This window comes from Neophocaena asiaeorientalis, unplaced genomic scaffold (genome assembly GCF_003031525.2).
Source record: "Neophocaena asiaeorientalis asiaeorientalis breed wild unplaced genomic scaffold, Neophocaena_asiaeorientalis_V1.1 scaffold150, whole genome shotgun sequence".
In the NCBI taxonomy this organism is placed as follows: domain Eukaryota; kingdom Metazoa; phylum Chordata; class Mammalia; order Artiodactyla; family Phocoenidae; genus Neophocaena; species Neophocaena asiaeorientalis.
In genome coordinates this window covers 5,760,696-5,787,778 of record NW_020176571.1, presented here as the reverse complement: position 1 = coordinate 5,787,778, position 27,083 = coordinate 5,760,696, and the positions used below count along the sequence as shown (strand labels likewise).

Here is a 27,083-nt window from a genome sequence, read left to right as displayed (position 1 = left end):
CCCGTGACCACAACTGGGGACATTACACATTCCTGGCCTGGCAGCCAGTGATGTAAAAAAGAACAGAATGTCCCCAGGGCCCCGCCCAGCCCCCAGCTCCACCTGGGCCCCTCCCTGGGCTGGACAAGGTAGGGGTGCTGGTGAGGAGTCATGAGGGAAGAGGCTGGACCAGCTCGGACAGGGAGAAGGGTGCTCTGTGCCTGGTGCCAGGTGGGGCCGCGAGGTGTTCCCACCTCAGTGAGCGGGGACGGAGGTTGCAGACACACCTTCTCCTTCCTCTCCAAGGCCTGGGGGTGAGGCTGATGCAGGGGTGCCTCTGGAGGGATTCCCCAGGGAGGGGCCCTGGCTCCTGGAAGCCCGCACAGGGGGGCCTTCCTGCTGTCCTTCAGGGGAGGGGCTGCTTTTGGGGCCGGCTCCCTCCTCCTCACCCCGCTTCTCTGCCTCTCCTCCCTCCCGGTCCTTCACCCTCTCCTGGTCCATCCACCTCCCTTCTCCTGCCTTCCCTGGTCTCCTGGTCTCCCCACCTTAGTCTCACTCGTCCTAACTTGTCCTTTTTCCCATGCTTTGCCCTCCTGGCTTTGCGTTCAGGGTCCTTCTCCTGTTTGTTCATGACCTCTGACCCTCCCCTGCCGTTCTGTCTCCTGGTCCCCCTGCCGGCCAGCTCCCCGCCATTCCGAGGCCCTGACTCTTCTCCCCGCCACCTCTCGCCTTCCCCGTCCCTGTGCGCCTGTTACCTGCCCTCAGGCACCCTCCTCCCACCGAGGAGCTCTCAGCTCTGACTCCTCCTCTGCCCCTCCCCCTGCCCGGCTCACCTTTAATTGAGATGCTAATGAGGCTTCTGTCGCTTCCATACCTGGCGGGCGGGCAGGCTGCACCTGTCAGGTGAGGGGGAGGAGAGGCCGGGCTGCCAGATCCAGCTGGAAAGGAACCAGTCCCAGTCCAGCCACAACCCGGGAGTGGGGAACCGGAGGCCACCCAGGCCTCTTGGAGCCCTGCAGTCCTCGGGGCCGAGGTCAGGGCCAGAGACCGGAGGGAGCGGGTGGCGGGGGTGGGGGGAAAGGAAGAGGGGCAGGATCAGAGAGGCGGGCGCACGGAGAGGAGACAGGCAAAGCAAGGGAGCCCAGAGACACCCAAAGAGAAGCAGGAGGCAGAGACGGGGACAGAGACGGAGAGAAGCTAAGACACAGATCCCGGAGGAAGAAGACCAAATAAAGGGATTGACTCAGCAGGGCAGAGACCGCAGTGGAGACAGAAGGGGAGATTCTAGGACAGAAACCAAAAGGTGGCCTTATCAGGGAAGCAGGGAGGTCACTCCAGGGAAGCTCCAGCTCTTCTTGCCCCGACTGCTGCAGGTCAGCTGGCTCCCGGGGAGGGGGGCGGGCAAGAGAGGGAGAAGGTGGGCTGAGGGTGGGCTGAGGGCATGGCCCCGAGATGACGATGGAGGCACCCAGAGCCCAGGACTCAGTCCTGCCCCTCGTCCTCCCCGACCCACCCAAGGGCTCATGAAGGGAGACAAGCATGAGGAGCCTGAGCCGGGCCCCGAACCTGCGGCCCCCCCGCCATCCACGGACGAGGAGGAGCCCCTGCTGGAGTTCCACCACTCCTACCGGGAGCTCTTCCAGTTCTTCTGCAACAACACCACCATCCACGGCGCGATCCGCCTGGTGTGCTCACAGCACAACCGCATGAAGACGGCCTTCTGGGCTGTGCTCTGGCTCTGCACCTTCGGCATGATGTACTGGCAGTTCGGCCTGCTCTTCGGAGACTACTTCAGCTACCCCGTCAGCCTCAACATCAACCTCAACTCGGAGAAGCTCGTCTTCCCCGCCGTCACCGTCTGCACCCTCAACCCCTACAGGTCGGTCTCCTTCCGCCGCTTCCCCGAGCCTGGGAGGGGGCTCCAGAGGGTACAGGGGTGCCCACCGGGCAGGCAGATGCTCAGACCCAGAGGTAGGAGACGACACTCCTGTCCCGAGGCAGACCTCCCTTTGGGCAGGATAGGGAGCCCCCGACCTGATGGGCTGGCCTTCGCTCTGCCCAGTGACGCCTTCCTAGTTCCCCGGGACTTCTCCAGAGCAGGCTTGGGGCACCGACAGCTTCCTCCTCCAGCCCTTCATCCTCCCGCAAGCGGGAGGGAGTGCTGATGAGGTCAAGATGATGAGAACTCCAGAAGGGCAGGGTAGGGATCAGCCCCTCCTCCGCATCAGGCGATGAATCTGACGGAGGTTCTGCGGTGGGGCCACGGCAGGGGCGGTGGGATGGGCGGTGGCAGCTGGCAGGGGCCCGGCCCTGGTACGGTGGTCTTGGTTGAGCAGGGGGGTTTGTTCTGGAGAAAGCAAAGTGGCAGGTGGTAGCAAAGCATTCTGTGAGCCGGAGGTGGGGGGCGTGGAGAGTCACAGAGCCAGGAGAACAGGACAGCCCTGGTCAGGCTGTTCCCCCAGAGGCTCAGGTGACCCTGCTGGGCTGTACAGTCCACCTGCCCAGGTGACTGACTGTTACGTACTTGGGTGTGTCCTGAAGTTTTGGGTTTCATCACTGTTCTTTGCCAATTTTCGGTCCGGGAGCCAGAGGGTGTGGAGGTGACCATAGAGAAGACAGGAGGGCAGGGCTGGGTGTTTACACACACCCACATTTTCTGTGTGTTCACTCAGTCCTGCCACACCTTGGGACACCCGAGGCAGGCCAGACACAGGGCTGGGCACCCGGCAAATGGGTTCACCAATAATTCCTGCAGTTGTTGCCGAGGGCCAGGTACTCTGCTAGGTATTTGAAAGATAGGATGGAAGAGACAGGCATATAAACCAATAACTTCAGCTCACTGTGATAGGTACCATAAAAATTGTGAGGTATAGTCTCTGTCTTCAAGGAGTGTAAGATTTACGAGTGCACGTGTGTGTGATCGCAGGAGTGTGTGTGTGAGCACACAAACGGGGTGTGCGTGCGATTGTGGGTGACTGGGATTGGTCACACGTTGGGGGTGGCATGTTCTGTTGTGTCCGAAGGTGTGTCATGAACTAATAAGGGTTGGGACCTCCTGTCCTACAGAGAAACATTGCCGGGCCATTTCATTGATTAACCCCCTTATAAGGTCCAGGGTGAGAGGCCAGTTACCAAGAAGCTGCCTCACGCACCAGACACAGCTAAGTACCCCACAGGCATCTCCTTTAATTCTCCCAACCATCCTACGAGGCGGGTACTATTATCATCTGTGTTTTACACTTGAGGAAACTGAGGCAAAGAGAGATAAGGCACAAGGTCACAGAGATAGTGACTCCGTTTGCCTGATCACAAATCACAAACCCCGCCTCTTCTTAACACCCCAGATGCGAACATGGAATAAATGGAATCTCCGCTCAGAAGTTTACATCTCCTTTCTGAGCTTGTTTTATTTGCCTTCTCAGCCTTCTTTCTCCTCCCCTGCTCCCTGTGACTTTGCTTCTCCTCTTCCCAACCTCGTGCTCCTCTGCCCTAAACTTTCCCTCCTCTTCCCACACCCTCATCCCCTGGGGCAGTGGCGGAGGGGAGGGAGGGGAGGGCAGGCAGGCATGAGGACTAGGCTGTCAATAAAATACTTGTGGTTGAAAGATGTGGGTGAGAGATGGACAGGGTGGGGGTGAGTCTGTTGAGGCCTGCGTATTTTCCAAGGCTCTGCACGGAGCAAGGCCCTGAACAGTAGTGGAAAAAGCCCCCAGGGAATGAAAACCAGAGCCCCAGCCTCTGAGGCCTGCAGGCTGGGAGGCAGGTGTCCACACAGGAACAAAATCCCTCCTGCATGACTTAGTGGGGAGAGAACACAGCACCCTGGAAGGGAGGGGAGTCAGGAAAGCCTCCTCAAAGCCGGGCAAGGGTATTGAACGTCTACTACGTGCTTGATCCTGCCCTGGGTGCTTTATAAGCACTACCTCATTTAATCCTGACAAGCCCATGGAGATGGGCATTATTATTTCCATTTTTGCAGATGAGGAAGTGCAGGTGAAGTAACTGAGCAGGGTCAAACAGCAAATAATAAAAAAATGAACAACGATAATGGCTAACACATGCAGTACTTAACACAGTACTTCATAGTACAAACAAATGAAAATTTTCTATTAATTAAATGATTTAATCTTCACAGCAGACCTCTAATGTAGATACCAGTATTACTCCCATTTTACAGCTGAGGAAACTGAGGCCCAGAGAGGTTATGTAACTTGCCCAAGTTCACACAGGGAACCGGTGGTGAAACTGAGATTCAAAAATCCGCCCCCCCTCCCTCCCCCCCAATAGGAGCCAGTGCATCCTAGGTCAGCAGCTGAGTCACAGACCAAGTATGTTTGATCTCAAAGCTCTCTCTCCCATTGCACTTGAATGATGTGTTGGACGGTGACACCGCTGGGCAAGGGAGGGAGGAGGGAGGAGGGAGGAGGGAAGGATCCAGGCTATTGGTTCCTGCTCCAGGAGAGAGGCAGGGAAGAGTGGACAGGTTGATGTAGCCCGGTGGGGATGGGTGGTAGCCTAAGTGTGACCAACACTGCTGGCTGGCATGGGTACTAGAGGCAGAGGCAAGATGGGTGACTTGGACAGGGGAAGCAGGGAGGAGGTGGAAATCGTGACCAGATGCCCACCTGCAGGCAGCTGGGCGTGGCCAGCAGAGGGGGAGGAAGAAGGGGGGCGTGGTTCTGAGCTGTTCTATAACAGCCAGAAAAGGGGACAAGGCTGAAGACCTTCATGCTAAGCAAGGAGGTGCTGAGAATCCAATGTGAAAGGTCAGCTACAGCAGTCCCCTCCTTTCTGGTTAACAAAGGGCTTTCTTCACCCCAGAGACAGGGCCAGACATATCCACATCAAAGCCCAAGAACTTATTTTTCATCCAGTCCTCGGAGGGATTGAGGCCGATTCTAAGGAAGAGCTTGGCATTCTTAGACAGCAAAGAAGGTCATGGAATCTTCCTTCCTGGAGATGGCAGAGCAGGGGGCATGGCGGTGAGGAGAAGGGCAGTGCCCCAAAGAGCTGCATTGAGGCAGGGGAAGGCTCTGAGCCGACCCTGCACTCCCACAGGATCTGGAAGGCAGGCTCTGCATCGGCAGGCCTGGCAGGGACAGAAAGCCCAGACCCTTAGACCTGACACTCTCCCAACCCCCTCCCAGGGATGGACTCCTTCACGTCAGGAACCTTACTACCTCTGTAGCAGCTGTTGCTGGAAAGTTCTTCCCTAGGTAGAGCTGCAGCTTACCTCACCGTCACTTCTACCCTCCGGTCCTGGTTCTGTCTCTTTGGAGAAACTCTAAAGACATCTTCTTCTTTGCCCGATGGGCCATCAGTTCAGGTGCGCCTGACTGTGCCACACTTTGCCAAGTCCACTGTCGCGATCTGATCTTCATCACAAGCTTGCTGGGTAAGGAGGGGCCTATCAGCTCAGAGTCAGAGGAGAAGACGGAGGTTCTGAGACCCTAAAGGCTTTGCAAAGGTCACCCAGCTGCTAGGTGTACGAGTCAGAAATGGAATCTGGTCTCAGGCTCCACGTTTGTTAAGACCACAAAGTCACAGGGCAGGTGAGTGGCAGGCAGTGCTCCTGTCTCCTCAGCCTTCTCTGCTTCAACAACAGGTTACTATTATCGTTCGCTTTAAAGAACAGTCATGACGATAATAACAACAGCGGCAGTTATACAGTAGCCACTCGGCCGGGTATTTTCCTCAGTACTTTTGATATATTAGCTCATTTAATCCTCACCACCACACCATGCAGCAGGTGCTCCCATTTTACAGATGATGAAACAGAAGCCCAGGAAGATAAAGTAATTCTCCAAGGCTAACCATCTAGAAAGTGGCGAGGCTAGGAAATGAGCGTGGAAAGCTGATTAGGTCTCAGTTCCTGTACCGTTTCCTTCTACTGCTGTTCTTTTAATGACCAGCAACAAACAAATCTCAGAATGTCAAACACACACCTGCCACCTGAGCTACATTTTCTCCTGGGAGAGGATGAGGGATAGCCGGCTAGACTTTTATGAGGGAGGTAGCGGAGGAGGACTGAGGACTTGGACTAGGCAGTGACTGCACACTAGGACCTCCCGGGACTCTTGTAAAAACTACCTTGTTTGGGCCCCACCCGATCCCACCAAATCTGACTCTGGTGATTGAAGCCCTGCACTGATGGTTCACTTTTTCTTTAATTGAGGCAAATTTACATACAGTAAAATGCACAAATCTTAGGTGCTCTCTGAGGCTTGGCGATCAAGATGTTGAACATTTCCATTAGCTGGTGACCCTTTGTAGTCAATTCCTTTCCCTCTCCCACTGTCATCTTCTGACTTCTGTCACCATCCATTAGCGTTTTCTGTTCTTAGACTTCACATAAATGGACTCACACACTATGAATTTTCTTGTATGTGTGTCTAGCTTATTTTGCTCGGCTTCATGTTTCTGAAATTCTTTCATGTGGTTTTTTGTTTGTTTGTCTGTCTTTGTTTTTTTTCCTGTATCAGTCCCTTTTTACTGCTGAGCAGTGGTGATGGACATGTAGGTTCTTTCAAGCTTTTTGACTATTATGAATAAAGCTGCTGTGAACATTCACATACAAGTCTTTACGTGTTCATTGCTCTTGGGCAAATAGCTAGAAGTGGAATTGGGTGAAATATACAGAGGGTTATAAGGTAGATGTAGATTTAACTTTAACTACCAAACTGTCCTCCAGACTGGTGGTACCATTTTAAACTCCCACCAGCAGGAATTCCAGATGCTCCACGTTCTCATCAACACTTGAGGTTGTCAGTGTCTTACTTTTAGCCTAATGGGTGTTAAATGGTACCTCATTATGGATTTCATTTGCATTTACTTGAAGACTAATTATCTCGAGCACCTTTTCATGTGTTTAGTGACCATTTGTATATTTTGGGGGTTCATTTTTAAAACAATTTGTCTTTTTCTTGTTGATTCATAAGAAGTTTTTATATTTCAGGATTTCTTCTTTAAGTATATTTTTTAAAATATTTATTTATTTGGTTGCACCGGGTCTTAGTTGCGGCATGTGGGCTCCTTAGTTGTGGCATACATGTGGGATCTAGTTCCCTGACCAGGGATGGAATCCAGGCCTGATGCATCGGGAGTGAGGAGTCCTATCCACTGTGCCACCAGGGAAGTCCCTAGATATTCTTTATTCCAAGGAATTTTGCCCACCCCAAGGACATGAAGATCTCTTCTATATTTTCTTCTATAGTCTTTATGGTTCTGAATTTTTTATTTAGGTCTATGATTCAGCTTGACTTAATTTTTGTATATGGACTAAGGTAGAGGTTGAGGTTCTTTGTTTTTTCTTTCTTTCTTTTTTTTCATGCACTATCCAGTTGTTCCAGCACCACCTATTTTAAAAAAATTATTTTCGCCATTGAGTTGAACTGGTGCTTTGGTCAAAAATCAGTTGACCATATATCTGTGATTATATTTCTGGACTCTATTCCGTGCCATTGATCTTTCGTTTATCCTTACGTTAGCACTACACTGTTTTGATTACTGTGGCTTTACAGTCTTAAACTCAGGTAGAGTAAGTCCTCTAACTTGGCTCTTCTTTTCCAAAATCATTTTGGTCATTCTAGGGTCTTTGCATTTCCATATCAATCTTAGAATCAGCCTGTGAATTTCTTCCAAAATGTCCACTGAAATTTTGATAGACACTTGAGTTGAATCTAGAGAGCAATCTGGGAGACCTCATGAGTTTCTTTTTCCTTCTTTTTTTTTTTTAATATTTATTTATTTATTTATTTGGCTGGGTTGGGTCTTTGTTGCCGCGCACGGGCTTTCTCTAGTTGTGGCGTGTGGCAGCTACTCTTTGTTGGGGTGTGTGGGTTTCTCATCGCTGTGGCTTCTCTTGTTGCGGAGCACAGGCTCTAGGCACACAGGCTTCAGTAGTTGTGGCACCTGGGCCCAGCAGTTGTGGCTTGCAGGCTCTAGAGCGTGGGCTCAGTATTTGTGGCGCACGGGCTTAGCTGCTCCGTGGCACGTGGGATCTTCTCGGACCAGGGCTCAAACCCATGTCCCCTGCATTGGCAGGCGGATTCTTAACCACTGAGCCACCAGGGAAGTCCCCCTCATGAGTTTCTGATCCATGAACATCTGCAACCCCTTTTATTTTGGTCTTGGTGGTTTGTTTCAGCAGGATTTTCGGTGTACAGGTCTTGCACTTCTTTCATTAGATTTATCCAGTGTTTGATGTTGCTTATGCTGTTTAATATGGTGCTGTATTTGATTTCGTTTTCCAAATATTTGTTGCTAGTTTGTAGAAATACAATTAATTTTTGTACATCGGCTTTGTGTCTTGCAACCTCGTTTAATTTCTAGGTGTTCTAGGTGTTTGTTTTGTTTCGGTAGATTCTATCCCTAAGGACCTGCTACTCTAGACTTTCGTGATGCAGAATATAGGCCTTGTATTGAGAAGAAGGGATGTGAGGATTTATACTGGACGGTGCTTAACTTACAGTGTTTGGCCCCCACCCGAAACTCATTAAAACTGAGTCTCCTCTGGTGTATGGTAGGCGGGAGGGGGCGCGGCGTATGCAGCATTGGCATTGGCATTTTTTAAGTTCCTTGGAAGATTCTAGAAGTGCAGCTGAGAACCCCAGACTTAGAATGTGTCAGGTGGCAGACGGACCCAAAAGCCACCCTCGCCGGGGCGGGAAGGGGCGGGGGAATGGGGCGGGATGGCGCGCGCATCGAGGGTCCCTGGAGTGTCTGGGGCCAGCCCGTCCACCCCCCACTCCCGCCCTGGGAAGGGTCAGACAAGTTCCGGGTTCCCTTCCAGGCCAGGGCTAGGTGGGAGGAGAGCGCCTCCCGCCTCTCCCTCACGATAAACACGCGGCAGTAAATGCCGTCACCGCCGGAGCTCGCTGTCGCCTCCTGTTATTCCGCGGACACACCTGTCTGCACGCCCCCTCGCCCCCGAGATAGCCTGGGGGACCCCAGAACTATTCCCCGCAGGCTTCTCCGGGATGAACCGACCTCTCCGGTTACAGACAGGGAAACTGAGGCCCAGGGGCGCCGGGGATTGTCGCGAGGCCGCCGCCTCCTGGTCCGACCCTTTGCCATCGCCCCTCCCAGGTACACGGAAATGAAAAAGGACCTGGAGGAGCTGGACCGCATCACAGAGCAGACGCTCTTCGACCTGTACAAGTACAACTCCTCCAACACCCTCGTGGCCCACGCCCGCGGCCGCCGCGACCTGCGGGAGTCCCTGCCGCACCCCCTGCAGCGCCTGCAGGTCCCGGCTCCGCCCCACGCCGCCAGCAGAGTCCGCCGATCCAACTCCAGCCTGAGTGACAATAACCCGCAGGTGAACAGGAAGGACTGGAAGATCGGCTTCCAACTGGTAAGGCCCCGCCCCCTCGCCCCGCCCCTCTGGTGCGGCCCGGAGCCCGGGACTCCGCTCCGCTCCCTTTTCCTACCCACCTCTGCTGCCAGTGATACGAGGCGGACCCAGTCCGCTGGCTGGCAAAATGAATAAGTTAAATACTTAAATATGGTTTGAAAAATAAAATTAAATGGCATCTCTCTGGGCTCCAGCTTGTGGAGGCTCCTCGCTGGGGGCCTCTGTGGGAGCGTTTATGGGGTGGGAAGTCAGATCTACTGTGGAAAAGGCGCTTTCTGAATTCCAATCCCCCCCAGTGGGACTCAGTTGGGACCCTCCAGTGTGATGGGGCACTGGGGCTCCGCCGGCCTAAGACAGAGAATAGGGAGACAGTAACAAGGAAACTTTAAAAATAAATGGGAGAGAAGCAGAGAGAAGAAAGAGAGGCCCCTTTAGTGAGGGCGGAGCATGGTACCCGGAGACCGGGGTTCCAGTCCCTGCTCTGGTGCTGGGATGAACCACTTGATTCCTCAGTCTTCCCATCTGTGAAATGGGGAGAAGAATCCTTGCTCCACCCTCCTCGGACTGCATAAATGACCCCGAGGTGTGTGCAGCTCCCGGTCTCCTCCATTAATCCCCTGCTCTCCGGGACCGCTCTTCTCGGGGCTTCTGTTTCTTCCCACTCTGGCTCCCCACCGCTGTCTATCCGTCTTCAGGACCCCAGACTATCCATTCCTTGACCTTGGCCCCCGTCCTGCTTACCCTTGCTGCTGGTCCTCTGACTCTCTGGTCTCTGTGTCTAGTGCAACCAGAACAACTCGGACTGCTTCTACCGGACGTACTCATCAGGGGTGGATGCAGTGAGGGAGTGGTACCGCTTCCACTACATCAACATTCTGTCCAGACGTCAGGACACTCCATTGCTGGAGGAGGAAGCGCTGGGCAAATTCATCTTCGCCTGCCGCTTCAACCAGGTCTCCTGCAATGAGGCGTGAGTCTGTCCCTGAGGCCTGGCTTCGTGCTCCCCATGGGGTCTCCTTCCCTGCGCCAGCCTGAGGCCCAGCATGGCCAGCACCCCGGAATGCTGGTTGACTAAATAAATGCTTGCGGGTGGGGAGGAGGGAGAAGCATTGACTTCAGGTCCAAACCTCTGCCCCAGGGATTGTCCTGCAGAATTTCTGCTGCTCCCTGCAGGGCTGGGTCTGAGTGAAGCAGCCTCAAATGGATGCCCTGGGAAGGCTGGGGTTGAGGTCCGGCTTTGAGAAACCAAGGGCTGGAAGCATGGTTCTCCATTTTTCTAAGGCCTCTTTCTCACTAGCATCAAACTCCAGAGTGCCTGGAAGGTCATCTGGTCCCCTGCCCCGCTTGCTCAGATGACGCGGCAGTAGTGGTATAGTGGACACGTCACGGACTGAGTCAGAGTCTAACACCTCAGTTCCTGCTCTGGCTCTGTTTCTTCCAGGCCAGGTGACTCTGAGCATTTCACATCACTCTTTGGAGCCTACTTCTTTGTAACGTGGGGGAAAGGAGATTCATTCAACGTTCATTGAACAAGTATTTTTGACTGTCTGGGCTGTGTGCCCGTCACTGTTGTAGACATTTGGGATACATCAAAGAAGAAGAAGAAAAATCCTTGTCCTTTTGGCACTTTTTCTTTCTTTTTCTTCTTTTTTTTTTTTTCTTTCTTTTTTTGGCCACACCGTGCGGCATGCTGGATCTTAGTTCACTGACCAAGGATTGAACCCACGCCCCCCGCAGTGGAAGTTCAGGGTCTTAACCGCTAGACTGCCAGGGAAGTCCCTTGGCACTTTTTCTTAAGTGATGAAGATGATGATAACATCTATCTCCAAGTGCAAGAGATGACGAGTTGAGAGCACTTTACACACTGCAGTGACTGGTGGGTCTCATTACTCCTGGGAAATGATACTCACACAGACGAAGTGACTTGCCCTAGGCCACCAGGCCAGCCCGAGCCAAGGGTCCTCCCCACTCTACTGCAATGCCCGCCAGGCATTCTTTCAGTCACATCTCCTGTCATAATGTCCTTGCAAAGAGGTCGTGGCAGCTGCCAGCTCTCTGAGGGCTGGGAGAGGCTGGGGTAAAGGGAGGTCCCCTTCTGTAGCCTCTGGCCCCTCCGACCCCCGCCTTCCCCTCCCTGTTCCTCGGTGTTCAGGTACCATCTCCCTGCCTCTGCCTGGCTGAGGAAGGGCGTTGACGCAGCGTCTCCACTCTACGGGGACCCCTGCCCTTTTCTGTCACTAGGGCCACGTGTCACCTGGTTCTGCCGCCACCCCTCACCTGGAACGCACACTCTGCCCAGCGCACACCTTTATTCCTGTCTCTTGTTTCTGTGTTTGTTTGAGGACAGAAGCTGCCACTGGGGAAGTGAGAGCAGCACCTGAGCCTGGGTCAGCCCACACCTGCCACCGACTTCTCTGTCACCCTCTCACTTTGCCTGCCCCAGGCTGCCGCCTCCCCATCAATGGAAAGTCCATCGTTCATCTCAGTCCTGATGCTTAGGTCACTTCCTCAGTTCAGAGCCTCATTTATCACCGGGATTATTATAACCCTTCTAATTTGTCTCTCTGCCTCTCAATCCTCCCTTTATTCTGCGACCACAGGAAGCTTTAATACTTCAGGGTTCTGCCTGCACTTCACTGTACTTAACTATTCCAGTCAGGCCCGTTTAAAATCCTTCAGTGTCCCCCTGGCCTTCGGAATTGAGTTCAGTCCTCTCCTCCCCCGTGTCCAACACCCTTTCCCCTCTCTCTATAATCTTTTCTTTAATAACAGCTTTATTGAGGGACTTCTCTGGTGGTCCAGTGGGTAAGACTCCGTGCGCCCAATGCAGGGGGCCCGGGTTCGATCCCTGGTTGGGGAGCTAGATCCCACATGCATGCCGCAACTAAAAGATCCTGCGAGCCACAACTAAGACCCAGCGCAGCCTAAATAAAAAAATAAGTATAAAAAAAAAAACAGGGGCTTCCCTGGTGGCGCAGTGGTTTAGCGTCCGCCTGCCGATGCAGGGGACACGGGTTCGTGCCCCGGTCCGGGAAGATCCCACATGCCGCGGAGCGGCTGGACCCATGAGCCATGGCCGCTGAGCCTGCGCGTCCGGAGCCTGTGCTCCGCAGCGGGAGAGGCCACAACAGTGAGAGGCCCGCGTACCGCAAAAAAAAAGCAAAAAAAAAAAACAACAACAAAAAACCCAGCTTTATTGAGATATAATTCACATACCACAAAATTCATCCTTTTAATGGCTACAGTTCATTTGTTTTTAGTATATTCACAGAACTGTGCAACTATTACCACTGCCTAATTATAGAATATTTTCCTCGCTCCCTGTTCCTTCCCCTCCTCCAAGCCTTGGCAACCACTATTCTACTTTCTGTCTCTATGGATTGCCTACTGGGGACATTACATATAAATGGAATCACACGATATGTGGTCTTCTGTGACTGGCTTCTTTCACTTAGCATCCTGTTTTCAAGTTTCATCCATGTTTCAGTGTGTATCAGTAATACATGCCTTTTTTTTTTGGCCACGTTGAGAGGCATGTGGGATCTTAGTTCACCAACCAGGAGTCAAACTGGTGCCCCCTGCAGTGGAAGTGCGTAGCCCTAACCACTGGACAGCCAGGGAATCCCCCCAGTTCCTGCCTTTTTTCTGACTAAATAGTTTTCCATTGTATGCAGAAGCCACATTTTGTTTACCTCTTCTTCGGTGGATGGACGTTTGGGTTGCTTTCACTTTTTGGCTGTTATGAATAATGCTGCTATGAGCATTCTTGTACACGTTTCTGTATGGATGTATATTTTCATTTCTCTTAGGAGATACCTAGGAGTGGAATTACTGGGTCACATAGTAATTTTATATTTAACATTTAGAGGAATTGCCAGACTGTTTTCCAAGTAGCTGCGCTGTTTTGCATTCTCCCCAGCGGTGTGTGAGGGTTGCAAATTCTCCCCAGCCTCCCCTCGTTATATCTGTCCTTTTGACTTTAGATGTCTTAACGAATCCCTATACTCTTTTTTAAAAAATTTATTTATTTTATTTTTTGGCTGTGTTGGGTCTTCGTTGCTGTGCTCAGGCTTTCTCTAGTTGGGGCGCGCGGGGGCTACTCTTCGTTGCGGCGCGCGGGCTTCTCATTGCGGTGGCTTCTCTTGTTGCGAAGCACGGGCTCTAGGTGCGCGAGCTTCAGTAATTGTGGCACGCAGGCTCAGCAGTTGTGGCTCGCGGGCTCTGGAGCGCAGCCTCAGTAGTTGTGGCACACGGGCTTAGTCGCTCCGCCGCATGTGGGATCTTCCCGGACCAGGCCTCGAACCCGTGTCCCCTGCATTGGCAGGCGGATTCTTAACTACTGTGCCACCAGGGAAGCCCCTGAATCCCTCTACTCTTAATAGCAAATTTGTATAGCTCTTACTGAGCGCTAAGCACCGTTCTGAGTGTAATCTAACCCTCCCAGCACCCCTGTGAGGTCAGTAGTACGACTATCGCCATTTTATCGACGAGGAAACTGCAGCACAAAGAGATCAAGTACCGGGGCTGGTCCTCCAGCTAACACTGGTTAGAGCTAGGATTCAAGTACAAGCTGTTTTGTTCTGGAGCGCGTGCTCTTCACCGTCACGTTATACTGCTGCTCATATACACGTTCTCATAATGTGTTTACTGTGTTTCTCTTTGTATGTGTTTTTACCCAGTGTGTATGTAATGTGGACATAAATGGCGTTGTGTTATGTATCTCACGTCACTTTCTATTTTGTAAACTAAGCTCTGTGAGTTTAAGAATGATCCATGGTGCTGTGTCTACGCTGTTGATTCCACCTGCTGCAAACAGCCCGTGGTGTGCCTCTGTCACACCGTCCCTGTCCCTCTCCTCTGAGCAGGGCTCACAGGCCTTGCAGGACTGGCCGCTTCTTTCTTCCTCCCTCCCTGAGGGAAGCCTTTGTTCTGGAAATGCTGACTTCCTCGCCCTTCCCAGAATGTGCGCCAGTACTCCACACCCCTGCGCCTTTGCTCTTCAAGGCCGATGGAGCATTCCAGATCATCTAGTTCCATCTCCTCCTTTCACAGATGAGGAGAGTAAGCTTAGGGAAAAACGGCTGCTCAAGGCCGTGCAGCCAGCGCCCCGCTCCTGACCTCCGTCCAGCCTTCTTTCCTCTCCTACTTCTCTTCCTTCCTCCTCTGCCTCTCTTGGCCCAAAGCCTCGTCCCCCTCTTCTCCCTGCTCCCCTCACTGGCTCCCAGAGGGCAGGGTAGTTAGAACACAGATCCCCTCTGTTCCCGTGTGGGCTCTAGCTGCAGCCCCGCACAGCCTCCCTGTTGGGGGAACCTGTGATTTGCTGTCAAATCGTGTTCCTGTTGCAACACAAATCTGTGATTCCTTTCTCTCTGTTCCCAAACTTATCCCAGCCCAGCTTTGGACCTACCAGTGGGAGGCATGCTGACGTGAGAGGCCCAGTTCCTGCCCTCGCATCTGACCTTCCTCCTTGAAGCTTTGTGCTCACCGGTCCCACTCTCTTCCCCCCGGACCCCCCTTCCCTTCCGTTCATTTGTCAGCTAGTTGTTAACGATCTCCTGTATCTCCAGTGTGCCAGGAACCACACCACTACCCTAGAGATGATTCGGACATGAGTGAGATGTGGCTCCTGTCCTCAAGGAGGTTATAAACCAAATGGGGAACTAAGAGTTAGACATGCGAGAAGCTAGGGATGCTGCAGGAGTTCATAATACAGCACAGCGACGGGAGGGTCACAAGGCCAGTGAGGCCAGTTGGCCTCACTGTAGGGTGGAAGGGAAGGAGCCTGGGTAGAAGGAGCCTGGGCTAGAAGATAACTGATCTGGGTTGGTGTCCCATCTCATCCTTGCTGCTTGTGTGACCTTGGGCAGCTACTTGATCTCTCCGAGCCCGTGCTCCCTCTTCCGTGAAGTAGGGATGATGCCCAGTGGAGTGACTGAGGGCTTGTGGGCAAGGCTCCCAGCACTGTGTTGGCACATAGTAGGTGATCAGGAAACAAAGGGCTCTGAAAGTCTTCCTCTCCCTGACCCCCTGCACTTTCCCCTCTGACCCCGCTCTCTCTCTCCTGCATAGGAATTACTCCCACTTCCACCACCCGATGTATGGGAACTGCTACACTTTCAACGACAAGAACACCTCCAACCTCTGGATGTCCTTCATGCCTGGGGTCAACAACGGTGCGCCATCCCTGACCTCGGCCCCAGCCCCTCCCCCGCGCTGTGCACCCACATTTACCCACCTTGAGCCCGCGTCCTAGTGATGCTTGGGGCCTCACTGCAGCATGCCCATCTGTATCCCGGAAAGATCCTCTTTGTTTTTTCTCCCCCGTGGGCATCACGTGGTGCATTCCAGGTGTGGTAGGAATCCTGTCCCAGTCCTGCCTTCCGCTGCCCCTCACCCCAACCCCGCATCCAGCTCAGGGGTTGCCAAACCCATTTGCAGGTCTTCCTGAACTTTCTGCCCTGGGAAGCTTAGAGATTCCCCCAGCTGCTTCTCCCAGGCTCCCCTCACTCTGTTCCCTCTGCACCCCCAGGTCTGTCCCTGACGCTGCGGACGGAGCAGAATGACTTCATCCCGCTGCTGTCCACGGTGACCGGGGCCAGGGTGATGGTGCACGGGCAGGATGAGCCTGCCTTTATGGATGATGGAGGCTTTAACCTGCGGCCTGGTGTGGAGACCTCCATCAGCATGAGTAAGGCAAGGAGGCTGACTGGGAAGCCTGGGAGGAGAGCCTCAGATGAAGGGCGGGGAGAGGGCCTGGGGGGTGACAAGATGAAGGGCGGGGAGAGGGCCTGGGAGGAGAGCCTCAGATGAAGGGCGGGGAGAGGGCCGGGGAGGGGTGACAGCCAGAGGACCGAAAGAGGTCGTGCAGGGGGAGCCTCGAGCGCGTGGAGGTCTTCAGGAGCAGAAATCAGGGGTGAGGGCCCCGGCCGAGTGGGTGTTAGGAAGTAGGGATCCGGAGGGGTGAAGCTCGGGCGAGAGCACCGAGAAGGGGTGCAGGGCATGCTTGGGGTTCCAGGGGATGCTCCGGGCCCAGTGTCCTTGGAAGTAGTCCCGGGCGTGTGTTTGGAAATGGTGAGGCAGATAGGAGAGGAGGTAAGGTAGGACATACAGCCTGGGACTGAGGGAAGACAGAGGCCAGGAAGAGGCCTTGACAACCAGAGGTCTGACCTCTGACCTCTGACTTCTCCATGTCTCCGCATTCGCAGGAAGCCGTGGACAGACTTGGGGGTGACTATGGCGACTGCACCAAGAATGGCAGCGATGTCCCAGTGGAGAACCTTTACGGTACCAAGTACACACAGCAGGTGAGGCTCAGCCTGTTTCTATGGCGACCATCTCCCAGCCCTGCAGTGCAGGTCAGCCAAAGCCACAGGGTGTGTGGGGACGGGTGGAGAGAGGGATGGAGGCGCATTGCGGGGACTGGTTTGTGCTCCCCTCCCCTGCCGTTTGGAGCTGCGTCGGGGAGGGCAGTCCTGACCCCCTCCCCCTTCATTCTCCCCTCCTGCAGGTGTGTATCCATTCCTGCTTCCAGGTGAACATGATCAGGGAGTGTGGCTGTGCCTACATCTTCTACCCGCAGCCCAGGGGTGTGGAGTTCTGTGACTACAGGAAGCATAATTCCTGGGGTGAGACTGCGGGAGGCCCAGCCCCACACCCCACTTGAGCCCAGGACAATCCCAGGAGACCTGCACCCTCAGTGCCCTGGCTGTGGCTTCCGGCTCCCACGGTCTCTGGCGGGTTCTCCTGCCGACTCTTGCGTTCCGGCCCTTAGATGCTACCCCTCTCTGTTTTCCTCTCACTCTCTGTGTCTCTCCTCTATCTCTGTTCCTCCCTCACAGTTTCTCTCTCTCTCCGTTTTGGCTTCTGTGTGTTTATAATGGGATGGCCCCATTTAAAAATAACTCGCAGCAAAAAGGAAGGAAGAGCCATGAAGCAGATCTCTCCCGGGTTCTGCGCTCTGACTGTAGCTTCCCGGCTCACTCCCCAGGGCGCCAGCCAGGCCGGTGCTGGGCACTGGCACTGGGGGCAGGAAGAAAATACTAGACGTTACCTGCATCTGCCTCATTCCCTAACATCTTCCATTTTATGTATGTTTTATAATGTACATAACGTATCAGTGCAATAGGAGTGGGTATGTCATTTAGAAACCCAATACATAGATTGGAATGGCTTACGGAGGAACGTTTTACCTGGAATCTGGAGGGCACTAGATTCTCCTCCTGACCCTGGTCTAGGAGCCGACCAATCCCTTTTCCTTTTTTCTACAGCTGAGTTATTCAGCAGGGAAGCTGTGCTTAGAGAGAAAGAAAATCCCCAAGAGACTAGAAGATAGAGGGCAGGCGTCCCTGTGCACATGCCCTTACCTGGCACAGCTGACCCCTCCAAGGGGACATGGCAGGGGCACAGCAGACCCTAGAGCTGCGTGCTGCTTCTGTCTTGGCTCTGCTGTGTTCATCTTTCTGCCTACTTCCTTTCCTGGCTCTGCTGCACTCAGCTTTCCCCCTGCCTGTGCTCTGCAGTCGACCTTCTGGCCTTCCGATTCCTGGCCCTCTGGCCTTAGAGCATCACAGCGCATCAGAGCTGGAGGGAAGCTCAGAGGGCGTCTGGCCTGACGGGCTTCTTTCTCAGATGAACAAGCTGAGGTTCCCGAGGGAAGATGCGATGTCCCAGGACGCGCAGAGCAGGGACTCTGCCCACTGCTCCCCCGACCCCCAAGCAGTGATTGCTAAGTGGTTGTGAATTTGAAAAAGATCTTCGAGAGAAAAATAACACTGCTGTTTGCTGAGAAGCTGTGAGGATGAGGGAGAGGAGCTTGGCTGAAAACACAGTCTGTTGAGTTTCCTGAGGATGGCTTACTCCCAGAGAAAAGGGCCTAGCTGTTTCCCACTCTTCCTAATTAAAGATTAATTATGTAATTAATAATATAAGCCCTGGTAGACAGAGAGATTTGGGTCAGAAATGAAGAAGGACTTCCGGACGGGTGACTAAAAGTAGCAAGAATGACAAAATAACCTGACTTAGAACTTGGGAAATAGGGGTGAAGGGCGAATTCATGGTCCCATTATTTTTTTTCCTTGGTAACAGCTTTATTGAGGTAATTCATTTCCCGGATAACTCACCCAGTGAACGTGTACCGTGGAACTTTAGTGTACTTTCAGTTTTTAGCACAGTCATAGAGCTGTGTATCAATCAACACAATTTAGAACCTTTTCATCACTCCAGAAAGAAACTACGTACCCATTAGCCCTCTCCATCTCCCCTTTCCCTGCGACCACAGGCTCTCTCCCTGCCCCTACCATCCCATGCCCCTCATAACCACTAATCTCCTTTCTATCTACCATAAGATTTACCTGTGTTGGACATTTCTTATATCACAATATGTGATCCTTTGTGATCGGCTTATTTTCATTAGCATAATGTTTTCAAGGTTCATCGCTTTGTAGCACACATCCGTACTTCATCCCTTTCTATGGCTGAATAATATTCATTGTGTGGATGGACCACATCTTGTTCATCCGTTGATGGACCTTTGGGTTGTTTCCGTTTTCTGGCTCTTGTGAATAATGCTCTGAACGTCTGTGTACAAGTTTTGCGTTGAGTTTTCAGTTCTCTTGGGTGTGGAATTGCTGGTGCATAGAGAAGTTCTATGTCTAACCTTTTGAGGAGCCGCCAGACTGTTTTCCACGACGGTGGTACCATTTTACATTCCCGGCAGTGATGCGTTCCAGTTTCTCCACATCCTCACCAACACTTGTTATTGTCTTTTTCCACTACAGCCATCCTAGTGGGTGTGAAGGGGTATCTCGCCGTGTCTCATTATTCTTACACTAAAATTGTTCCCATTTCCTTCTTTGACTTTTTTTTTTTTTTTGTGGTACGTGGGCCTCTCACCGCTGTGGCCTCTCCCGTTGCGGAGCACAGGCTCCGGATGCGCAGGCTCAGCGGCCATGGCTCACGAGCCCAGCCGCTTCGTGGCATGTGGGATCTTCCCGGACCGGGGCACGAACCCGTGTCCCCTGCATCGGCAGGCGGACTCTCAACCACTGCGCCACCAGGGAAGCCCCTTCTTTGGCTTTTAAATGTTTGTCCATATCCTGTGCATCTTCACAGAGGTGTACCCTGGTTGATTTTATTTTTTATTGGGCTTAGCTTAATTTCTTCAACATCTTCTGGTGCTGCCACTCGGGAGGCATCACCATGACGCTACGTAATACTCTTGTGAAGTGGGCGCCAGGGATCTTGGGAGACCTCTTGGGTGTGGGGCGGAGAAGGCTGAGGGGGCCTAGGGAAATGAGCACGTCTCTGCACCCACAGGCTACTGCTACTATAAGCTCCAGGACGCCTTCTCCTCAGACCGCCTGGGCTGTTTCACCAAGTGCCGGAAGCCATGCAAGTGAGCATCCCCCCACCCCCCCGGAGCGCAGGTTGGGCAGCTGGCTGCTTGGCTGGGTAGAATACGGGGTCCTCAGCCCAGCTTTGAGTGGGAGAGCCTCACCCCCCAATCACTGAGCACCTTCTCCGTCCCCAGTATGACCACCTACAAGCTCTCTGCCGGTTACTCACGATGGCCCTCGGTGACATCCCAGGTAAAGTGTGTGTGTGTGTAACACTGTGGTCTTCTGGGCATATGCTTATGGTTGTGTATGACCCCACCCCATCCCTGTAAGCCTGAAGACTCTGGGGTGACCCCATTGACACCCCAATCCTTTCCCAGGACTGGGTCTTCCAGATGCTGTCCCTACAGAACAATTACACCGTCAAGAACAAGAGGTCAGTCCTACCCTGGTTCCGGCCCCAGGAAAGGAATCTTTTGGAGGGAAAACAGACCTGGGAAGAGGGGTCATTGATACGGTTGATTGGAGGAGGGTGTTTCCGAGCGGCAGAGAAGTTAACCCTCTGCCGTTTCTTCCCACCCTCTCCCCAACGCCAAAGAGATGGGGTTGCCAAACTCAACATCTTCTTCAAGGAGCTGAACTACAAAACCAACTCTGAGTCTCCCTCTGTCACGGTGCGTCCTGCCTCACTGAGGCTGGGGTTCTCGTGGGGATCTTAGCGGGGTGGCTGTCCGTAAAGACGAGGGATGGCCTCTGTGGGCCAGAGGGTTTGGGCCTCGAAGGCGGAAAGGGGATAGGGCAAGGGTGAGGATTAGAAGGTGGGAAGGAGGATGCTCGCTGGGGGTGAAGTCTCTGGGGCAGGGGGTGACGGACGATGGGGAGAAGGCCCCTGAGACAGGTCTGGGTTTCAGCTGTCCCCGTCGTGGCCTGGTTCTCAGCTTTCCCTGGAAGAAACCAACCAGTGGCCGTGTGCTCCCAGGGGAGGGGAGCAGAGGCCAGGGCCCCGGGACCAGGAGAGGCTGAGCGGGCTGGCCGAGGGCCTACGGGCAGGTGGGCAGGGTTCCTCTGCTGAGTGGTCAGTGTGCCTCTCCCCCTTACAGATGGTCACCCTCCTGTCCAACCTGGGTAGCCAGTGGAGCCTGTGGTTCGGCTCCTCCGTGCTGTCTGTGGTGGAGATGGCCGAGCTCATCTTTGACCTCCTGGCCATCACATTCCTCATGCTGCTCCGGAGGTTCCAAAGTCAATACTGGTCTCCAGGCCGAGGGGGCAGGGGTGCCCAGGAGGTGGCCTCCACTCCACCTTCCTCCCTCCCCTCCCGTTTCTGCCCCCACCCCGCGTCTCCACCCGCATCCCTGGCAGACCCTGCCACCTCCCTGGCCTTGTCAGCCCCTCCACCTGCCTATGCCACCCTGGGCCCCCGCCTGGCTCCATCGGGCTCCATGGAGGCCAGCTCGTCTGCCCACACTCCGGGGGAGCCCTGAGAGGGAAGGGCGGTGTCCCCTCCCCACAGCAGGCACTTCCCTCGGTGGGCGGGGACCAGCCTTGGCAGGATTAGAGAATGTTTGGGGCTGCCTCTCAGAGCTGCCCAGCTGCCTGTGCTGTGGGGCAGGGAAGCAGGCTGGATAGGGGGCTGAGGAAATTGTCTGGAGAACCATGGCCAGCATGGCCTCGGTTCCTGCCCTGTACCCGCTGGTCCTGCCTCAAGAACACTCCGGTTTCCCCACCCGAGTGCAGACAAGTCCTCTTTTCCCTTGGATCAGCCAAGCCAAACTTGGATCTTTGACAAAGAACTTTCCTTGGAAACAACTGACCACCAGAACAAAACACAAACAAGGGCACACAAAGCCATGCACGGTTTCCTCCTCAAAGATGACTGGATTCAGCCCCAGAATGGCCCTCCACGCTGCTTTCCAGGGACACAGACATTTGCTCCTCTTCTTGAACTTGGGTGGGGAACCCCACCCAAAAGCCCCCTTGGTTGGTTGCTAGGCAATTCCCTTTCCCTGACTCTGAGGGCAGGGGCTGGAACAACTCAGTGTAGTAAAGACTTGGCCATTCCCAGTCGGAGTCCCAGGACTCTTCCAGCCTCACGACCCCATGCCCCCACGGAGCCACACCCCAGCGCCTCTGCCCTGCATCCCTGTCCTTTGGAACTCTGTGTCTCTGCTCAAGCTATTTCCTTAGCCTGGAAGCTTCTCCCACCATCTGCTGGAGAACTCCTATGCATCCTTTAAACTCCAGCTCAGATACCATTACTTCTGTGCAGGCTTCTGCCCCGTCTTGTCTTGCCCAGGCGTGACCACTTCCCTATCCTGTGGACTCCCATAGCACACCAGAACATCCATGGAACTGCAGATGTTGCATTTTACTTTCCTGTTTGTTTGTGTCTGCGTCCCCAGCTAGGCTGAGCTCGTTGTGGTCGGGATTGAGTCTTGTTCATTTATGGATCCTCAGGGTCTAGCCCAGTATCCTGCTTGGAGCAAGTAGGCAGGTACTTAATAAATGTTGCTGCATAAAGAATGTCTGGAGTGCTGGATGGGGGCACCATGAAAGGGTCAGGGAGTGGATGCAAGTCCTGGGTCACTGTCCAAGCACCTGGGAGGTCCCGGCTTGGGGGGAAGGGACAGTCTCCCGTACCCCTGGCTGCACTACGGAAATGACCATTCTTCGGGGGCCTTAGGAGAGACAAACTATCTTGTTAGTTCCTCCATGGGCATTGCTGAGCATCTGCTATGTGCCCATCACCATGTTCAGGTGGGAGGTGAAGACAGGTGCCCTTCCGTCAGGAGACCTGCTGTGCGGTTCCTGGGATGATGTGCCCCTGTCCGCGGCCTGAACCTCCTTTCCTTCCCAGCCTTGGTTACCACCACGTGTAACCCTCTGCATTCGCTGAGTACCACTCACCACGCAGCTGCAGCGTCTCCGCCCTCATCTGCCTTGTCTGCAGCATCCTCACCTGCCTGCCTCCCCAACAGCTGCCCGCTCGTGGTGGAGGAGAATGAGAAACAGGCCAGGCTCCTAGGAACCTCAAAGCCTGTACATTCTCACTCACGTCATCACAGAGAGAGCAGCATTGGGAATCTCTCCAGCTTTTATTTATTTTTATTATTATTTTTTTTTTTTTGCGGTACGCGGGCCTCTCACTGTTGTGGCCTCTCCCGTTGCGGAGCACAGGCTCCGGACGCGCAGGCCCAGCGGCCATGGCTCACGGGCCCAGCCGCTCCGCGGCACGCGGGATCTTCCCGGACCGGGGCACGAACCCGTGTCCCCTGCATCGGCAGGCGGACTCTCAACCACTGCGCCACCAGGGAAGCCCCAGCTTTTATTTTAACAAAGGACAATTGAGGGATGTCTGAATCGAACCCGGGTTTCCAGACCCCCCGGTTCCTTCCCCCATTCCAGCATCAGACCTGGAACTCAGAAGTCAGCCTTCCTCATCCTCTTTGGGACCACTTCCCCTGCTGCCTTGGTCTTACTCCCCTCAATTGTAATCTCCCCGTCCTGAGGAGCCACGTGAATCTTGGGAAAGCTGGGGGATGGTGGAGGGAGCGGGAAGGTAGGAAAGGTCGTGACGAGGAAGTGGTGTGACGACTCCTGACTTCCCTTTCGTAGACACAAGACGATGAGGGGAAAATGCTGGTGTCACAACAGTTTCCTCTCAGAGCCCTCAGGTTCAGCCTGCTCTTGTGCTCTCTGGCCACAGCCTATCGTCAGTCCTGCCCCAGCCCTCCCTGGCTCCGTCTCCCCTGGCTGCGTGGGCAGGACCTGCGGGGCAAAGCCGGAGCTATTGCGGATGACAGCAATCAGCCACGCTCCCCCTCCTTCCCCTTCTCCCCCAGCCTGCGCTGGAGTTTCTCCTGCCAAAGGCATGTCCACCTTGAGCTGTTTCCTCCTCTCCTCCATCCCTCATCTTTGTGTTACTCCTGGACACTAGGGTAGTTTGTTTGTTTTTTTTTACCTTTAAAAATAGTTTATTTCCTTCTTCACCAACACACAAAGACACGCACCTTCTGACCATTATTCAAGGCATCACAAATTCCATAAAAACTTCTATTAATGTATTTGTCTTACATGATTCAAGATAAAGTGGATTTTAAAAGCAAACGGATGCCAGTTATGGGGGCCGGGAGGGGACTAGGGCAGGTACCAGTAATACAGGGCATGCGTTTTTCTAGAGTGTTTATTGAAATCGCCAGTAACCTGCACACTTGCATCGTATGAGTAGTTATCCAAAATTAGCACATCCAGGAGAGGTGCTCCTAGTTTCTCTGTCCCAGGTTGATCAGACTGGTAGAGAAGAGAGTTCCAGTTGCCTCGCTTTCCTTACTGAGCTTATCAGGTGAAGTGACTTGCCCAAGTTCATGATTCTTACAGAACCAGCTTGGAAGCCAGGTCTTCTGTGACTCAGCCTGTTTTCCTGTGACACATGGAGCTGGGATGTCAGGGGCTGGAACCCACGTCACCCCGACTGAGAGAGAGCTCAGCGCCCTTTTGATGACTCTGCTACTGTGGGGTCCGTGTGTGTGAGTCTGTGTGTGTGTGACACGTGATGGAGAGATAGGGCTCTGTTATCTAAAGCTCTTTATACTCTTTATCCTTTGCTTCATGAGCCCTAACAGCCAATCCTAGTTTGCCCCTGTCCTATTTCTCCAGCTCTCCCATTGTCTCCCTCGCCATGATTTCTTCTTCCCCTGGAGGGATTATGCTCATATACCCTCACCTCCTCCAAGAGACTGGTTAGCTGTTCATATCCCTAGATCCATGCACCTCTCACCATCTTTTGTTTTGTTTTGTTTTGTTTTGTTGCGGTACGCGGGCCTCTCACCGCTGCGGCCCCCCCTACTGCGGAGCACAGGCTCCGGACGCGCAGGCTCAGCGGCCATGGCTCACGGGCCCAGCCGCTCCGCGGCATGCGGGATCTTCCCGGACCGGGGCACGAACCCGTGTCCCCTACATCGGCAGGCGGACTCTCAACCACTGCGCCACCAGGGAAGCCCCTCACCATCTTTTCTTTTAAACAGAATTTTATTGAACAGTTGAATACCACGTGTCTCAAGACTTTAAACCTGCTGAGTAAATAGGCATTTATCCTAAACAATGAAAGAAATTCTCCTTTTGTGCCGGGCTATGTGTAATGGCATTGACGGTTGGCACAGACTACTAAAAATTCCTTGTAACATTAAAAATAGGACATTGACACCTGAAACTAACACAACACTGTAAATCAACTATATTTCAATAAAAATTAAACAAAAAATAGGACACTGAAGTTATTATTGTGAATACAAATTATTACCGTTGCTACCACTGACTGAATGCTTAGTATACGGCAAAGCCTTGCTAAACACTTTACAGGCGTTTGCTCATCAACGCGTGCTTCCCAGTTCTTACATGAGGAGCCTGTGGCTCTTCTGGCGTCTTTACACTGGAAACTGGGCAATTGACTCTTGCACTTTATTTCAGTGACTCTGCTTCTATAAGAGCTCTGCTTCCGGTCCATGCGTACTGTACCTGGAGCCTCCCTGTGTGTTGGTGGAGGCGACCTCCTTCCTCTGTGAGTCCAGCTTCAACCCTCTAGTTCCTCTGAAGCTGGAGGATGGGGTGGAGTGAAGTCAGCCAGAAGTGGGGGCGTCCAAGCTCCGTTCACATCCACAGCTCTGTTCCTGGAGCCTCCCTGTGTGTTGGTGGAGGCGACCTCCTTCCTCTGTGAGTCCAGCTTCAACCCTCTAGTTCCTCTGAAGCTGGAGGATGGGGTGGAGTGAAGTCAGCCAGAAGTGGGGGCGTCCAAGCTCCGTTCACATCCACAGCTCTGTTCCTGGGATCACAGAGGGGCACCAGGAAAGGGCCAGGGAGGATGGATAGCAGCGTGGGGAGTCAGCTGGTGGATCAAGAGGCAAAGGGGTGAGTAGCTCTGATTCCAAGTCACAAAGCCCTAGGACCTCACTCCTGTCTGGTCTCCCTGCATTTCCAGCAACGTCAGCGGCTGGAGGACCCGGGGCCTGGACTGGGTCTAGGGAAGGTCATTGTGGCCAGAGAATATTTGGGTGAATGTTGTACCCTTGTTGTGGGATTCATTTGGGAGATGTCCTGCACAGATAAGCATGGCATAAAATACCCAAAGAGGGACTTCCCTGATGGTCCAGTGGTTAAGAATCCGCCTTCCAATGCAGGGGACGTGGGTTCCATCCCTGGTTGGGGAACTAGGCCCACCTGCTGCAACTACTGAACCCCCACGTCTCAACTAGAGAGCCCGCATGCTGCAACTACAGAGCCCACATGCTCTGGAGCCTGTGCGCCACAACTAGAGAGAAGCCCATGCGCTCCAACGAAAGATCCCGCGTGCTGCAACTAAGACCCGACGCAGCCAAAAATAAATAAATATTAAAAAAAAAATACCCAAAGAATCGGGGTGGGGGGTCTGACTCAGAAGGACTGATGGAAAGCGGTAATTATGTGTCGTAGCAAAATGGGCCCTTAGTCTGAAGTCAGGAGTCTGGGGGCTGGGCTGGCTCTGCAGGGCACATGACCTGCGTGTCTCTGGCCCTCAGTTTTCTCGATTATAAAACAACGGGGCTGCGGTAGATTATCTCCGAGCGCAATTCGGATTGATGTATCGGAATATTTGGGAAAGGGGCACTGGGAACGTACTAGTAATACCTGATGGAGAGAGCTGTAATTCCACAGCGTTGTCACGGATGTGATCTCATTAGGACTCATGACATCATCTTCCCCACGAAGGTAGGCCAGGCACTGTCGCTCTCATTTCAAAACCGAGGTCTTTTGAGAGGTCCCACCACCGTTTGGAGGCAGAGCCAGGATCCGCTGTAGGGAGCATCGCCCAGCAAAGACTGCATGAGAACTGGGGCGGAGGGGGTGGGGCAGGGAGGTGCGGGGCGGCAGGGCCCCAAGTCAGGGTTAGGCTTTACTCTGAGGTTTGGGCTGGAGGCGTAAATTCCTAAGAAAGTGAGAGATTACGGTGTCAGTGGAGAACTCTGGGGAAAGGGGAAGGGGTTCTAAGGAACACTGAGGACTTGTCTGGCATCGGACGCTTACCTGCCGGTGTCAATAAATCCTGCCGGCAACCTCACGAGACAGCGGCTCTCCATTTTGCAAACTGGAACACAGCACCCGAGTTTGTCCAACACCACCCACGTAAAAAGTAGAGAATCCTGAGCTGGAACCCAGCGAATCTGACTCCAAAGCCCCGAGTCCTTCTACTGTGGTTCATTTGGGAAAGGCCGGGCGATGGGGGGAGGGGCAGGGGGCCGGCGCTCCTGGGTGTCTGGGTGGGAGTGGTCAGACCCGCGCACGTGGCAGGGCAGCTGGATCCGGGCGCCCGCGCTCGCACTGGGTACAAAAGGTTAAGGCACCTTGGCCCCCTCCTCCCCCCTCCTCCCGCCTCCTCCCGCCTCCTC

The 27,083-nt window shown here is 53.7% G+C and overlaps 1 protein-coding gene and 1 long non-coding RNA gene across 8 annotated transcripts; one reads left to right on the top strand and one right to left on the bottom strand.

Annotated features, from left to right (window-relative positions):
• The first annotated feature begins 156 nt into the window (after window positions 1-156).
• On the top strand, window positions 157-22,188 carry SCNN1A (sodium channel epithelial 1 subunit alpha). 6 transcript variants are annotated; one of them, XM_024733453.1, is made up of 14 exons: window positions 157-293; window positions 1,230-1,352; window positions 1,498-1,858; window positions 9,067-9,334; window positions 10,117-10,304; window positions 15,404-15,507; window positions 15,864-16,027; window positions 16,540-16,638; window positions 16,842-16,959; window positions 19,649-19,727; window positions 19,863-19,920; window positions 20,049-20,104; window positions 20,267-20,342; window positions 20,769-22,188. In XM_024733453.1, exons 3-14 carry the CDS (start codon window positions 1,503-1,505, stop codon window positions 21,147-21,149), a joined length of 1,947 nt encoding a protein of 648 aa, XP_024589221.1. In that variant the 5' UTR covers window positions 157-293; window positions 1,230-1,352; window positions 1,498-1,502; the 3' UTR covers window positions 21,150-22,188. The 6 variants fall into 6 exon arrangements, with proteins under 6 accessions (XP_024589221.1, XP_024589224.1, XP_024589222.1 ...); XM_024733452.1 differs by lacking the exon at window positions 157-293 and adding an exon at window positions 889-1,012; XM_024733456.1 differs by lacking the exon at window positions 1,230-1,352.
• A 2,492-nt stretch (window positions 22,189-24,680) lies between these two features.
• Window positions 24,681-26,994, bottom strand: LOC112391695 (uncharacterized). 2 transcript variants are annotated; one of them, XR_003001551.1, is made up of 3 exons: window positions 26,722-26,994; window positions 26,326-26,623; window positions 24,681-25,546 (listed from the first exon to the last, which is right to left on the bottom strand). It is a non-coding gene; the product is annotated as an uncharacterized LOC112391695 (long non-coding RNA). The 2 variants fall into 2 exon arrangements; XR_003001552.1 differs by having other exon boundaries at window positions 26,326-26,490.
• Between the last annotated feature and the right edge of the window lie 89 nt (window positions 26,995-27,083).

Excerpts from the sequence above, each read along its gene's own strand:
- SCNN1A (XM_024733456.1), top strand. The coding sequence starts at position 1,503 with ATGAAGGGAGACAAGCATGAGGAGCCTGAGCCGGGCCCCGAACCTGCG. Across the intron at positions 15,508-15,863 it reads CATGCCTGGGGTCAACAACG|GTCTGTCCCTGACGCTGCGG; the intron begins GTGCGCCATCCC and ends CTGCACCCCCAG. Across the intron at positions 16,960-19,648 it reads CAGGAAGCATAATTCCTGGG|GCTACTGCTACTATAAGCTC; the intron begins GTGAGACTGCGG and ends CTGCACCCACAG.